This window comes from Takifugu rubripes, chromosome 7, assembly GCF_901000725.2.
Source record: "Takifugu rubripes chromosome 7, fTakRub1.2, whole genome shotgun sequence".
Lineage (NCBI taxonomy): Eukaryota > Metazoa > Chordata > Actinopteri > Tetraodontiformes > Tetraodontidae > Takifugu > Takifugu rubripes.
In genome coordinates this window covers 3381906-3398556 of record NC_042291.1, presented here as the reverse complement: position 1 = coordinate 3398556, position 16651 = coordinate 3381906, and the positions used below count along the sequence as shown (strand labels likewise).

At 45.2% G+C, this 16651-nt stretch overlaps 1 protein-coding gene across 1 annotated transcript in view; it reads left to right on the top strand.

Annotated features, from left to right (window-relative positions):
• Window positions 1-9714, top strand: part of tgfb2 (transforming growth factor, beta 2) — a 19309-nt gene extending 9595 nt beyond the window's left edge. The window contains exons 2-7 of the mRNA XM_029839037.1: window positions 5032-5195; window positions 6823-6955; window positions 7034-7144; window positions 7302-7476; window positions 7870-8023; window positions 8117-9714. Of these exons, the coding sequence (XP_029694897.1) occupies window positions 5032-5195; window positions 6823-6955; window positions 7034-7144; window positions 7302-7476; window positions 7870-8023; window positions 8117-8275 (896 nt within the window). The 3' untranslated portion in view covers window positions 8276-9714. The remainder of the gene's footprint in view (window positions 1-5031; window positions 5196-6822; window positions 6956-7033; window positions 7145-7301; window positions 7477-7869; window positions 8024-8116) is intronic.
• The last annotated feature ends 6937 nt before the right edge of the window (window positions 9715-16651 follow it).

Below are 16651 nucleotides of genomic sequence, written 5' to 3'. Positions count from 1 at the left end.
AAGATGAGCAGCTCACTGACACCTCTGGAACGGCTCTGCTGGTGGTTCTGGTGATGATTCACGGATCAAAGTCGCAGTTAAGCCCAAGTCACGGAACTGAGACGTGCACGTCCAGTTGGGGGCTTTGTAATGAGAAAAAGACCAGGACCCTTTCTGTTGCTTCTCCAGCTGGATCTGTTCAGCTTGTTAATACCTTTGAGGTGTTGGGACAGATGAAGGTCAGATCTTCTGGGATGGTCATCTCACCCTCCTCATCCTCATCATTTTCATGAATATTCCAGAGGTTTAAAGAGAAACACAACTCTAACAACTGAATTAGGTAACCTGTTTTCAGCCCTGCTGTGAGTATTTCGTGGTTAAACCCCCGATTGTATAGAAATCTACGCCTCTATGTATCAAATGTTGAGCTCCTCCTGGTCAAATCAAAACAACTGGGAGGCACCAGCTGTTTGACAGAGCTGGACTTTTCCCCCTTGTGGTATATTCAAAGTAATTTCTCTACAACGTTCTAGAGATTCTGGAATCACAGTTTGATTTAATGTGATTTAATCATCACAGAACACACTGGCATGACCACACACACACCAGCTCATCCACTTGCCTCCAGATCACCTCTGGTTTAAAAACCTTCATGGTTGAACAACTACAGCGTCTTTCTACAGTCCAATAGAATCTCTGCTCAATCTCAGCTTTACTGCGAGCTGGATGATTGAGGAGATACCAGTCAGGTTGTGGGTTGTCTCACTGCCACATTAACAGCCACAACACAGAAGCAGAACAACTGCAACTAAACGCAAGGACGTGTTACATTTCTAGCAGAACAACTCAATCCAGGATGTTAGGTAGGAGCTAACCTCTCCAGAAAGAACCACCATCCTACCTGCAGCAGAAGGGAGATGAGAGCCAAATTCACCAAACTCATCAGTAACTCAACCACTTTTGAACCACTGTAACGAGACCTGGCAACATCTACAAAAGAGGGTTATTGACCACATACAACAGCTGGCAAAAGATGACTGTGGAAAAAGATCGATATAATATCCTTGCTTTAATCTCTCTATACTCCATTTAATCTCTCAATTATTATAGCAATGCAGTAATCAGCTAAAACAGCTGCAGAAGCCAGAGTCAAAGCTTCAAGAGTCACCATACAGATGGACCCAAGACATGGAGTCCTGCTGTCAACCAGGGGTCTGACCTGGGCCGCGGACAAAACACTGACCCTAGGGCGTTTCCTTGATCACTGACGGTTTGGGAATCAGGCCATCTGCTGGTGTCCTGAGAGGCCTGACCAAAGAGGAAGATTCAGGACTAGGGACACAACGGAAGGCTCCTATCAGAGCATCCTGGGCTTCCAGAACATCTCAGCAGGGGCCAAGAAAGAGGAGCCAGTTGTTAATACTGTTACTATAAAGTCCCTGGAGACAATCTTGACGATAATAGATGGATATAAATAGCTGAATCCAACTGAATCTTAAATTTCAAGAATAATATAATTTATTCTCTCTATTATTATTATTATTATTAGTGCACATTTACCTTTTTTGTGTGTTCTTCTTTTGTGCCTCCTCAGTTTTAGAAACAAGGAATTCCCAAAGTAGGTCAAATACTTTCCCCTTCAGTCAGTGGCAGCATTTCAGTGCTGCACCAGGATCTATCCCCTCTTTCCATTCTCAAATGGTAAAAATTAATGTGGGGGAGTAAACAGTTGTAGCAACTTCATCATTGGGGATCTATCCTCACTGTGGTTAGACCACATTCAGCTCCTTCAGAGGAACAAACACAGACGCCCCCCCCCGGATGGATAGATTGTAGCTTCCATTAAAGTAAAGCTTCTCTATGGTGACAACAGGAGGAGACATAAGGGAGCTCATAAACACATCAGCAGCTCCAAATCCTGACCTTGAAATCCTTGAAAAACATGTCTGAAAAACAGACCTGTTTATTTTGTTGGTTAAAGGTTTGAATTCTTGATGCTGGTTCAGGAGTTTTACTGTTATTTAAACCACCTCCTGGAAGCTTGTGATTACTGGTCAAGTTTGAAGAAAATTAATTAAACTAATAATAATAATAATAGAACATGTAATAGAATGTAATAAAACATATGATGATGATGATGATGATGTTGATGATGATGATGGTGGTGGTGGTGCCAGAGCAACTACAAGTGCTGTGGAAACTCATTTGTACATGTGTACGTGCTCATGCCAGTACATCTGCAAAAGCATTCCCAGCTGAAACTGCAACAGTCGAAGCAGTTGTTTTCATTTATGTATTCCCACAATCTGAATGTGTTGGAGTTGAGCTCATGCACGGACGGAATCATGCGGCTGCCACCTGTTCTGCTCATAAACGAGGGAAAAATCAACCTGGTTGAAGCCCTTTCATGTCCAGAATGAGGAAAACAGGCTGAATAGCAGAACCAAGGCGGCATCATTGCTCAATATCTGATCCCAATAGAACCAGTTGAAGCTCAGATGGTTTCCTCCTCTGGTGGGGCAGTAGTTTGTTCTCTAGCCAAGTCACTAATGATCCACTCATGTTACGACTTCCAAGTCCCTGCGAGTGTGTAAAGCCGCCCTGTAAATGTGAGGCCAGCCACAGCTGGATCATTATGTCCTGCTCCAGAAACAGAAGGCTCAGCAAGCACAGACCGGCGAGTCCAGTCAGCTGCAGCCTGCAACCAGCAAATCCACAAGTGTGCAACCGGGGAGTTCGGGAGACTGTTGGGACCATCACTCATGGCTCAAATCTATAACCCAATGACTGGAATACTTACTTCAGAGTGTATTAAGAGCTGAAAGAAGCCAAAGCTCCCTTTTTATTGTCCCATAAAGCCACAGGACTAAAGACTTTACAGTAACATGAATGTCGATCATACTCGAGCCTGATGTGTAAAATCTGTTGATTGTCTTCATCCACTCCTCTGCTAATATGAGCTCACTGGGAAAATACCACAATAGGTACCGATGGATGTTTGTAGACCATCTTTCCAAGAAGGAAGGATTAATGAAAGGTGACATGTTCCCTGTAGCCTCACAGTCAGGGAGGGGGAGTTTTACAGCTAGCCCCAGTCTGGCCATCAATACCTCCAATCAGAGAGGTGCCATCTCGGTCTGAAAATGTGGGTACCGGCCGGGATGAACACAACCCGAGTACTGGGTCTCATTGTGAACTGTGCCGTTCGCTGTTAGCGTGGCCTCATCTCAATGCAGCCAGTGTTTGAGCTCCACAAGAGGCTCTTTCATGAGCTTCCCCAACACTCTGTAAACACTTCACCTTCAGCTCCTCCTCTAAGTCCGGAAGTGGGACTTTTTGTGTTGAAAAAGGGGTCGGAGTTGAGACGTATAGCGTTGGTTTTGGCTGATCTCACAGGTTCATGTGAGCCACTGATCAACAGCAGCAGCTGCAGCAGCGTTTCAACACCTGGTAAATTTTCACCGCTGCTTCTGAAGATGACTGAGGAATATTTGACCTTCCCCCAGTTTTTCTCACCTCTTTAACGTCCTCAATCACTCAGTGATGCTGGGACACCCGCTCCGCTAAACTTATTTTATTTTATATCCCACTCTTCCAACAAAAAGAACATAAAGAAGGAGCAGAAATTCAGGCCTGTTGGCGGCGGCAGAAGTAGAGAAACTCTACAAGTATTTCACATGTAGTTGTCGGTATCCAGAGAGTTTCAGGGTAAATAGTCAGAAGTTGAACGTCTTCTGGGGCAGCAACAAATTAAACCGAGTTCATATTTTGACTAAGATGAGTTCTGAATTTGGACACTGAATAATACAGATGGTCAAACGCCAAGGGGGTCCAACCCTATAGGAGTTATGACATCACGGTGCTCCAACATGCTCGGCTGTGGAAGCAGACATGGAGGAGGCCACCAGCACAGCGTTGGAGCTCCTCACAACCACAGTAGAACTCTCATGTTGTAGCGATGCAGGAAATGACAGAGTGATTTAGACTGTAGCGTTTACTGAACTGATGAAGGTCTGTCCTGCAAACCCAGCAGCTGAAGTTGGTGTGAGGAAGATTTAGAGATGCAAGGCTCAGGTCTTTGGTGAAGGGTTCTCTCTCCTGCACAATGTTCCCTCGTTCTGTGTTTCCAGTCATGGAAGGTTCTGATCAAACGTGGAACTGAATGTTCGAGTCAAGTGTCCACTAGTGTCGGTGGGGCTTCCTGCATGCATGTTTTAATGTTTGCTTAACCCCTCTGAACAAGCTGCAGTATTTTTAAATCCCAGGTTGCTGGTTTGTATTGCAGCCATCAGTCAAGGGCTCCTCATCCTTTACACACACAGCAATACTGAGGAGGACCTTTATGAGTGGACCTGTCCTACCTCTGGCGTCCATGGCTGTTGATTCATGGCCGTGAGACCCAGATTTCAACACAAAATCAACCTTATTTGTCTGTAATCCAACTATTTTGGACAGTGTATCTGTATATTGAATGGGATTGTTTGTGCCCGATTCAACAGTCAAAGTCAGTGTCAGTTCCTCCAGGCTGACTGTTCTTTGCCAACCTTATTTGCTACAACTAGTGAGAGGTATGTGAAAGCCTTTATGGTGTCTGGATGTGTAGCCGTAGCTGTGAGCGGCTTGGTCATTGCAGGTGAAGAGCATTTCTACTGACGCGCTGGCATCTGTGAACCTCTGCATGGAGTTTGATTTGTGAAGGAGCGGACAGGGAAGCCATATTCCATGGCTGCCACTGTCCTCACTGCTGTGTGAGAGCCAGCAGAAGGTGCTAATGTTGTGCTAAGTCTGGTTGAAAGCATTAACGCCTGCACAGTGGCTGACCCGGGAGCCCGCTTTGATCCAGGGTTACACTTTAAAGTGAGGTGGGTTTAGCAGAAAGCAGCTGATGGAGAGCAGCTGTGATGGGGATGGAGCACGTGTGTGACTGACAACAGGTACCTGCTGCTCTCACCTTCTTTCTACTCTGGCTGGGGTGAGGAGACAACTTGTGAGTATGTGTCTCTCTGTCTTCTCTCTGCTCATGAAGCCTCCGTCTCTCTCCTTCTCTTTCAGACATCATCTCCCACACACAGTCCAATCCTTACTTCCGGAGACTCATGTTTGATGTGTCCTCTATGGAGAAGAATGCCTCCAACCTGGTCAAGGCAGAGCTGAGAATTTTCCGTCTCCAGAACCCTGCAGCCAGAGTGTCTGAGCAACGCATCGAGCTCTATCAGGTAAGAGGGCATCACATGACGACTCTGTTGTGTCGGATCCCTGCTGTGATTGTTGGGTGGTGCATGAGCCATTAAATGCTTCTCATCCTTTTCTGCTTGTTTTACAACTTGGCAATGCAATAAGAGCGATATGATGAAAGCCTAAGTAAATACAGTCAGGGCACATAAACCCTCTGACAGGGATCTCCACATGGATGTGTTAATATTAAAGGGGATCACATTAGGACCTGATTGGAAGAGTTTAAAGAGCCGGTTCCCAGGCTGTGTTTCCATCCTGACCAGGAGTTGACAGCAGGCCTAAACACCAGCGTGCTGTGAGGAGGATGGATGGCAGAGACAAAGAGGGTTCAGTGCTTACTCTCTGCTATTCCCCTGGTTCTTCCTGTTTGTCTCCATGTGTTTGATGCTTCTCTGACTTCATCCTCTGCAGCTTCTCCTTGTGTTCTTAATCCTCTCAGCACCACATCAGCATCTCAGTTAATCTTAATGGCCACAGGCCTTTCCTTGTGTTTAGACTTGGGTCACTTTATAATAACTTCCTCATGTTGTTTCTTTAAACTAATTGATGTTTTGTTCCGCTGAGGCCCGGAGTCATTATTTGGGTGCCCCCCCGCCCCCAACCTGCTCTCAGTTTTCCAGGCTTTTGTTTTGAAATGATGTGAAAACTTAAGGCTCCGTTTCAAAGGTCTTCTAACTTTACAACATTACAAACCAAAATGTAATGCATGATGAGATGACAGCGGGCAAACAAAGCTGCCAAGTTTGAGAACAGTCACGCCATATTTAGCTGCCTTTGATATTTATGTAAGCAGAAGCAGTGACAAGGCCTCTTATGGTCCTGGATTTCATTTCACTTCATGACATCTGCCCAAACGTTGCCTCTGTAAGCTTCTACTCTGTCATACTGATTGTTTTTCCACAGTTAGTTTGGTGGTGGGGTTCTATGGAACCTATGGAAACACATTTGTTATTTCCATCCTCCTCACTGCCAATCTGATTTCACTTTGCAAAACCACCCAGGACACTCTGTTTGGACACGCGAGTTGTCCTCCCAGTCTCCTGGAGGCACACACAAACACACACACACACCAGTTTGGCTTTGACCATCAAGCGACACCTCTGTCTGAACGGCCAGCAGCTACAACCCTTCATCACATAAGGCCGACCAAAGAAAGACGGAGCACACGAGATTCAAACGCTCCTCAAAGAGACGTAGAAAAGAACGAGAATGTTTGCAGAGGTGATGCTGTTAGTTTTGCCGTGATACACCTGTGTATGAGTAGATAATGAAGTCATCCCCAACATAACCAGAGCAGCAAAAGCAGCTCAGAGCTGAGCAGGTAAAGTTGTCTGGAAGCTGCTGCTCTTTGGTCTCACAGGTCTACAAAGTGAAGCCAGTTTCTACTCTTTAATAAAGCTTTTGAACCCTCGATGAGTCTTAAACTGCCTCCGAGAAGCTGTGAGCAGTGAAACATGAGCATCATCCGATGCCAACCAGGTGTGTGTCAGAACAAAGTTTCGCTGCTGGTTGCAGAGGTTCTTAGTAAAAGGTTACAGGTTCCTAAGACCTAGATTCTCCCTCGAGCAACATTAAAAGGTCGTGCCATTGATCTGTTTTGCTCCACAGATTTTAGGACACAAAGATTTTACCTCCCCAACGCAGCGGTACATCGACAGCAGGGTGGTCCGGACACAAACGGAGGGCGAGTGGCTGACCTTTGATGTGACCGAGGCCGTGAGTGAATGGCTGAATCACAGAGGTCCGAGCATCTGTTGGCATTCTCATCATTCCTACCTTCCTTTCTTTCTGCTTGATCTTTGTCTTTGCTTCTCCACAGGCAGAAACAGTGGATTCAAGCTCAGCCTGCACTGTCCATGTTGTACACTTATTCCATCAAACAACTACATTATTCCTAACAAGAGTGAGGAACTGGAGGCACGGTTTGCAGGTGATTTGATCAGAACAAGCCAACTCAAGGTCTCAGCGTTTAAGGGGACAGGCTGGACTTCCAAAGCTAATCATTCTTTGCCAGATCTTTGCCAGAAATTGACCTTAATTATCAATGAAATGATCCTGAAGTTATTGCTGTTTCTAAATGTCTTCAGGCATCGACGACAGCTTCATCCATGGCAGCGACCTAAAGATGTTTAAAAAGCAACGACACAAGACTCGAGGTCCATACCTGCTCCTGATGCTGTTGCCTTCCTACAGATTAGAGTCTCAGTTCCAGCACAAGAACTACCGATCCAAGCGAGCGCTGGATGCTGCCTACTGCTCAAGGTACCCACTCTGAGTAGACGTAACTCACCCTCTCTGAAACTGTCTTATTTCTTTATGGGCCTTATCTTACTCCCCGCTCTATATTACACCTCATTTAAAACACCATCAGCACAATTTCCAAATCCACCTGCTCAACATCTGTGTGGCCGTGGTCCCCGAACAGGAGGTTCAGTGCGTTCCCCCAGTCTGTCAGTGCAGTGATGGGCACTCACGTCTCAGCAGATGTTTCACTATGTAGATGAGCTTTCTTGCTTTGAGATTTGAGAAAAAATGGTTTGGTCAGCTTTCCCTTCTGTGAACAAATGTCATGTTCTGTCATTCGTTGATAATAAAAAGTCTTTTCATCCCTAGAAGAATGAAAAAAAATGAATTGATCTTATTGGCTTTCTTTAGAAATGTTCAGGACAACTGCTGCTTGCGGTCACTCTACATCGACTTTAAGAAGGACCTGGGCTGGAGGTGGATTCATGAGCCCAAGGGCTATGAGGCTAACTTCTGTGCTGGGGCTTGTCCCTATCTGTGGAGCGCCGACACCCAGCATTCCAAGGTACTGAGTCAGGGGTGGCATCGAAAATTAGATTAGCTGTCTGTGGGGTGCTGGACTTCACATCATGTCCTTCGTGTTGTGCCCCATCTACAGGTGTTGGGTTTGTACAACACTATCAACCCCGAAGCGTCAGCATCACCGTGCTGTGTGTCCCAGGACCTGGAACCCCTCACCATTCTCTACTACATTGGCAAGACACCGAAAATAGAGCAGCTTTCCAACATGAAGGTCAAGTCTTGCAAGTGCAGCTAGAAGCTGTTCCAATCCTGCACAGATACACAGTCAGAGACGCAGACATCGCCACGGTAACATCAGCAGCATCTCCACACAGACATGACGTAGAGAAGAATCCACAAAGTGTCCCTTCTAGTGATACCAGAAGCTTGACCGTGATTCCAGTGCTAAGAAGCAGAGAACAGTATCCAAAAAGGTTCCCTTCCAGGGAGCATCTCTCTCATTCTGCAGGTATCTGTGCTTGGTTCCAATGAGGTCAGTCTGATGTTCTACTGTGGCCATGGTAACGTACAGTTTAAGGGGATTTTTGTCCAATTTAAAGTTAAACAAACCAGGAGCCCTGCAAACACACATGCTCACAATTCTGCATCCAGCCTTCACACCAGAACCCCCACAGCAGCAGCTGAGGATTAAAGGACATTAATATATGTGGACTAGAGGACCTGGCTGCTTCACCTGGCACCACAGCGTCTCCTACATGAGAGGCCAGAGAACACAGACTGTCTCGCTACACTAGTTGCTTCAGTTGGTAGTCTTCTAGACTGGTGTCCATCTGCTTCCGTTGTCCTCATTTTGTAGAGTAGAATAGATTTAACCACCACAATGGGAGAATGTCCATTAGTTGAGATGACTGTGTCTGTTTAATGAGCAGGATCGCTCTCACAGGATGTAGTTCAGCAACAATCCTCAGAGGTTGGAGCCACATCGAGGTTTGATTCCTTCCGACCGACAAACAGGCGACAACTTCATTATTTCACACTTCTTAGTTTGGTTCTCTTTAGTTGCTTCTGCTCTTCTGATGTGAGCCAAGTTTCTCATTTTAATTAAAAAAGAAAAGAAATTCAACGTCAGCATCAGCGCCTCCGTCCTCCTCTGTCCCGTCATCGGCTCCAGCACATTCAGTTGAAAACAAAGCAGAAATTGGTTAAGAAGGTATTTATAAAGGCATAAACCTCTTGACATTCCACTGTTTCCTGATCCGGATTTGACTTTGATTTGGTGTAAAGCTGGAATTCCAGAGGTGGTTTACATCTCTGGTGAAAAATTGCCCAGTTTTAATCTGGTATGAATTCCCTCTTTAATGGGCAAGAGGTAAAAAAAGAAAAAAGAAAGAAAAGTTGCTGCTTTTACTGCTGCCTGTTGTCAGTGTGGCTCAACACTCGTCCTTTCTGCTGGGTTTGTTTCTTCCATCGGTCCTTGTTTTCTGTTTTATTCTTGTTTTCTCCTTATGTAAGAAGTATTGATAGAAATTACAAAGCCCACCCTCTCCAAATATTTATTGTCAGTGAATAACTGGAAAAACGCCAGTTGGGTCTCAGAAAAGTTGTGACTCGGCTGTTATTTTAATGCTTTTTGTTGTGATGATGGGTGATGAAGAGGTGGTCCACCAGGGTGTGTTCTTTACACACTACCCTGTAGTGCCACAAGGTCAATAAATTATTTGAAATTGAAAGGAAGTCCAGTGTTCTGTGCCTTTTTCTAAGATGAGCCTTTTTGTCCAGTTTCCTCCTTGAAGGTACTCAAATAAATGAAATGGCTTCCTGGCCTGGATGCTCTCACTGGTGCACCTGTAGGAGCCATGGAGGAGGAAGAGCTGCTTACTTTGAGTCCTGGTCAGGTTCTTTCTGACCAGGAAGCAGCTTCCTGGTTTTAAACCACCAGCAGTTAATGTGAAGCTATGAAGAAGGAAAGATGAGGAAATATCTGGTTTGTGTTCTTGGCGTTGCTGGATTCAAGGATGAGAACGTAACGTCTTCACTCCCTCATTTCATGACTTCCAACATCACATCAAAACTCTAAATTTCCCTAAGCTCTGTTGATGTTTGCAGTGTTTGAAACTGAATTATTCTTTTGGAACTGACCAACCCAACTTGGTTTCAGTCTGGGATCCAATCAGATGAGTGATGGAAACTGGAACTCCCACCAGTCTGATCTGAGGGTTGAAATTCTGCTGGAGGTTGCACGGAATCTTTCCTCCTTCCACAGGTAGCGTGTGAAAGGCCTGACACAGATCCTTCTACACATATTAAGGCTCTGACTGTCCCTGAGGAGAAAAGCAATTTGGAGATTGTGGTTACTCAGCTGCAGCTGGCAGAACAAAAGAGCAGCAAACCCAGAGGTACGCTGGCTGTGACCTCAGCAGCCAGCAATGTTCTGGCCCAGGTTAGCTGACAGAAACAAGAGGCACTTTACACACACAGCGTGTTTGTGAGCGGACAGACTGTCATCTTTAATTTCCAAAGGGGACAGCATCACATGGTCCTCCCACCCTCGCCTCCTGCATCCAGCAGGATTTACAGAATAACGCAGCTCCCTCTGAGCGCTGCAGTAGAACCTCTTCATTGTGTGTCCACTCAAAAAAAAGTGGGGAAACTCAGCCAGGTCTTTCATTAAAAAGCTCAACGTGAGTATGTTTCCTTCACTTCTCTCGGGTCTGACAGACGTTTTGGAAAACTAGAGGAAGAACTGGGAAGCCCTGCAAATTACATCTCTCCAGCACCATTCTGCCTGCCCACAAGGGTTAAGATCACATTATTGGATTAGAGATTACACAGAAAATACTTTGTGTTCTCTCTGTTGACTCTCCGGACCAATAGAGCAACTACAGTGGGCCGCTCTCAACCATTTAGGCCTCCGGAGAACCCAACAGTGGTGCCACAAATGCTCAATGAGAGCAGGACTGGATCAACCAGCCGACCTGGGCATGAACAGCTGAAACATCATCAATCACACACACCCCATACCCCCCCATACACACAAGCACACACACCCATGGGTCACCCATCATATTCCTCTGATGGAGAGGAGGGTCAGCAGCTGAAAGAAAAATTCTCTTTCCTATGTGACAATTATTGCTGATTTACATCTTTCAGTGAGGGAATATTATTCTGTTGAAACTTGCAACATTTTCAAAATAAAATTAGAGCCAGAAAAGTCTTGGCTGGTTCTGTGAAGAAGAGGACCTGTGGAGGGTGGGAGTTTTGGGGGAGTATATAGGCTGGAATGAGAACTCCACCAACTTCTCCATCTAATTCACATATTCACAAGTCAGAGAGGGAAAAGGATCAAATGTGTGACATCGTCAAGGCCTGTGGAAAATTATTGGTGTGGGTATCAGATCGACCTTCTGGAAGCAATAGAATGTGAAACCATTTTAATTTCTGCTCTCCCTTTTTCTCCTCTGCATGTATGTGTGTGGTGTGTGTGTGGTGTGTGTGTGTGCGCGCGTGTGTGTGTGTGTGTGTGTGTGTGTGTAAGCTCTGATGAGAGAGCAGTTCTCTCTCTTTCTCACCAGCGGCTCCGCCAGGGTCCCTGAGTAACTGCTCTAACATCTGGGGCTGCAACATGTCAGGATGTTTTACTGTGTCACATGACAGGCTGGGATTTTCCTAGAGATTCTAGAGATTGTGGAAATGAAATCAAGCTGTGGGGGGCAGGTTTTTTTTATATATATAAAAAGCCATTTTCAAAGAATGGCTGCTATTAAAATGTGTTTTACAGGATAATGTTCGTGAATGAACTTGCTATATAGAATCAATGGGCTGTAAATGTAATGAGGGCTTACATTTAAGTGCTCTGCAGCTACTTTCAACAATCCTCATCATCATTTCTCTTCTTTATTTTAGGAGCAGCTGCTTTGGTGGGTTGCCACCCGTTCTCTGTGTGTGCTGTCTAACAAGCTCAAACATCCTTATTATTAGCACCGATGTCTTCTTATGGATAAGGACAGCCACAGAATTCCCATTAATCATCAGAATATTGCTAATTCCATGAAGGAGCTTTATTCTGATGATTAATGGGAATTCTGTGGTTGTCCGTATCCATAAGAAGACATCGGTGCTAATAATGATAATAACTAATACTAAATAAACATTGACTCCCTGATGAACCATGTCCTACTGATTAACTTCACTATTGGTGCTCTGAGGACAGACCACTGAAACCACAAATTACATTTTTATTGGTTGTGCCGACTCTGACCTGTCAGACGGGACAACCACGAGCTACCATAGTCAAGATGGAGTCTTTGCCTCCAGGGACCAAACCTGTCCAACACGTCCTCATCACCTTGGCACCAGCGTGTCCACTGAAGGCTGCACATTAAAGGCACCACACATGCATTGCTCAGGTCCACGTTATGCATTTTAGAGCAGTTTGAGCCCCACGTGGAACAAGAATCAACACATAACTGAAAACAAGACAACTACACTGATGTGGACAGAGGACACTGTCCTCCTTCTTCAGCTTGGTAACTAAATCAGTTCACAGTTGAAATATTTTCACTTTTTCCATCTTTTAGCCTTTTTGATGAGCACTGGGCAGGGAGCGCTGTTGCTGTCAGCCTCTTCTGCCCCCCCTCCACACACACACACACACACACACAAACACACACTTCTGTGTGTTATTTGGGGCCATGTGAGCAGCAGAGGATCAAATAATTCCCAACTCTTCACTGTGGAATGGAGCTTTTTACTGAATGGAGCATTGTCTCCCAGCTCCAGCTCTGGCCTTGATTAGGAGCCAAGGAGCCCAAATGTCCCTGTCCATCAGCTTGACTGGATGAGGTGGGAATAAACTCAGTGGCCTAGCAGAGGGGGCAAAGAGAGAAGTAGGGGGTTCAGGGGACCTAAAGGCTGTGGAGGTTAGTCCTGGTGTATATGACAGACAGGCAACGAATAAGTGAAATCCAAGAACACAAAGTCACGTCTGACCTCATGCAGCACCTTAACTGGCCAAATGTGGCAGAAACTTTTATCATTTACAGACTAATGTGAAAGTTGAGCCTGTTATTCTCCTGAATCACAAAACAAACATGAGAAAAATCTTAGATAAAAATATAATCTGCATTCTTCCATTTCAGCCAAGCTTTCCCATAACTTCAGAAAACACATCTGAAGGGAAGGCCAACTAAGTTTCCCTTCTGTCTCTGAGCGTTTAATATATAGATATATACGTGTGTGTGTGTGTGTGTGTGTGTGTGTGTGTGTGTGTATATATATATATATATATATATATATATATATATAGAGAGAGAGAGAGAGAGAGAGAGAGAGAGAGAGAGAGAGAGAGAGAGAGAGAGAGAGAGAGCAGAGGACTTCACACATATGTCAGTCTTCTTTATACCCTGTTAGCAAGTACACATTAATTACAACATTCTACATTCCTGCCATTCAGAGACAAACAGAGAGAAAGACGAGAGAAGAGAAGAGACAGTGAGCGGAATAGAGAGAGGGACAGACAGTGAGAGGAACAGACAGAGAAGGAGAGAGAAAGGGACAGACAGAGGCAGAGAGAGGGCTAGGCAAAGACAGAGAGAGGGACAGACAGAGGGACAGAGACAGAGAGTTACACACAGAGAGACAGACAAAGACAGAGAGAGAGACAGAGAGAGAGCTGCTGGCCCCCATGCATGGTCCATATTAACAGAGCCTGCTAGCATTCTGACAAAAGACACACACCAGCCGCAGTAGACAAACACACACCCACACACGGAGTCCTGGTGTGTATCACAACACTTGGACGCTCTCGGTCACCTGATTAAGACCAACGCTCAATGTTTTTCCTTCGCATCAGAATTGTGCTATAGTCGCAGATGTTCCTCAGTGTTAAGAAGGAGGTTGCACTAATAAACATGCCACAATTAGCAGTTGCATTAATGAGGGTCACTAACACCAATTAGACACCTGCTCCCAATCCAAGGACAGCTGGCCCCAGGATCTCAGGGCTCCAGAGCTCTTCCAAAGCTTTTGAAGGTGGAATTTGGTGGAATTTGGTGGAAACCTCCCAAAGAAACACTTTTAACCATTTCATGAGATTTTCTTTTTACTTCCATTGTTATCCAACGTCTTTTATCTTTCATCTGGTCGTCAGCGTGGTCGACCCCCCACCTAACAGCAACAGATGACCTACCACTGCTGCTATTTTAATAGATTTGGATTTGAGAGCAGCCTTAGAAGTTGATGGTCCCATGGAGCAGGGCACTTGGCTGGCTCGGCTCCTGCCTGTGTGGTCACTAGAAACACACATTTGTCTTCCACCTTAAACATTACCTGCGGTGAGCTCCAGAGCTCGGTTATGGTGAAGGGGATTCCTACATCAAACATCTGGTTTCCAGCAGCCCACTACTGCAGCGATAATAGGTAGCAGGTATGAGGGTGGACAGATGAGATGAGGAATTCAAAGCAGAGGAATCTGCAGATTGTTTAAATAAGCATAAGTTCTTGACCTGCTCTGACACACAGGGAGGAAAATGTGCATACACTGCAGAGAAAGGAATGTATTTAATGACAAAGAGAATGAATAAGTAAGAACTGATGGGAAGTTCAGATGCTGGCAATAGTCGACACATTTCCACCAAAATGAAACAATCCATTTTCTTATTATAGACATCTTGTTTGAGGTCTTATTTTGCAAGTGATGAGATCGTTTCGTGGTTCAGCAGCCAACAGTACGTTAACAGTGTGTTCTGATAATGTAAAAACATCGGATTTCTGTTTTTAATTATTCAGTTTTCCCATGAAAGACCGAGGATGTTAGACTTGCTGTTAGATTAGTTGTCACCAAAATCTGCTGAGGGCTTTTTAGATGAATGCAGATGTTTTCAGCACTTTCTCTCTTCCCCTTGCTTTATTCTCCTCCACAACCCATCAAATATCAGTAGAGGTCCTTTATGCTGCCTTCATGGCCACAGCCATGGTTTTACAGTTTGTGTTGTATTCATGGGATGATGATAAAGAACATTTCTCTACAAATTAAAGGACAAATGAGGCCAACGTGATGCCATCGAGAGGAATATTTAGGGTGCAGCATAATGGCTTTGGTTTTATTGGATCTTCTCAAGACTCCTATTTCATTTGGGATTGATAATGAATAAATCTGGAGGACGACGGCAGCTTTTTCTAAAGCCTAACACATGAGGGAGGCATGTGGAGAGTGAATAATACTGTTCATGCACAGGTTCCCGTGGGGTTCTGTATGTTCATTCACTGGTGGAATGAGGCCACAGAGCAAACGCGCTGCCTCTGTTGGATTCATACTTTTATAGCGGTGGCAGGTGGTGGACAGCAAAGTGTGGTGGTGAAAGAAAACAACTTTGAAAATTCCAAAAGGTGGCAGTAGGTTCCCTCATGCCCACATGCTTCCACCATAGACACAAGCAGACCAAGAAAAGCTTTTGCCCCAACTGCCACAACATGTCTGAACAGTCACCAATCATTCACCAATCACTCACAAATCATTCACCAATCACTCACCAATCATCCACCAATCATCCACCAATCACTCACCAATCATTCACCAATCCACCAATCACTCACCAATCAATCCACCAATCATTCACCAACCAATCACCAATCATTCACCATACACTGTAGTGATTCTATCCATCTGTTTCCCCCTGGACTTGGTGGAATGGTCTGTGTGGTTTTTCACTCCTGGCTGTAAAGCAAATTTCCCCTCGGTGATCCTAATAATACCCATCATAAAGTGAGGAGGGGGCTGCCAGGATGGTTCTGGGGCAAACACAACACTAGCTGCGGTGCGGCTGCTGGAAAGGCAAACACTGGCTAGAATGTCCGCAGATTAGCTGCAGCCGTCCTGGTACAGCCGTCACACGCTGGAAGTGTGTCTGGTGGAAACTGGGGGTCACACTCTTCCCCGCTCAAGAACATTCCAACACTGGAATAACTAAGTCAGACATGCTTGAAAAGGGACCAGACTCCTCAAAGAGGAGAGCAAGGACTCAGTTGGGAGGCTCCAGAGCAGCATTCTGCTCCAGGCTTTGTTGTCTTTAGATCGTACATCATACATGGCCGGCTGGCTGGCTGGCTGGCTGGCTGACTGACTGACTGACTGACTGACTGACTGACTGACTGACTGACTGACTGACTGACTGACTGACTGACTGAACAGCCACATGATCCAGACTCATCAAGACAGCTTTCCTGCAGATATTGGACTCTTGGCTGCATGAACGAACACTTGGGAAACCAAAATGTTCAGCTGACTTTCATCACGAGGATTTCCAACAGCTTTATCATGTAAATGATAAAATGTAAAAGAATAAAAGGCCTCCCAAGTAGAGGACAAAGACAACTCAGAAATATTAGCCGGCCTAAATGTTCGGAATGAAGTTTCGTCATTTTCAAGCACCACTTCATGAATCAAGTCCGTCAGGAACCTTCATGGTCTTTATTGTTTATCTGTGATAAAACATCCAACATGTGTCTAAGGGCCTCATCACACAACCAGATCACCTGAAGAGCATGTAAAAGACTAAACCTGTAGGTGTCACTGCTCCCATCAGACTCTGTCATCTATCCTTACGTGTTGTTCAGCTGACAGATGTGACTTTAGCTTCATCCTGAGGCTGCAGGGCTTCTCCTGACTGAGCTC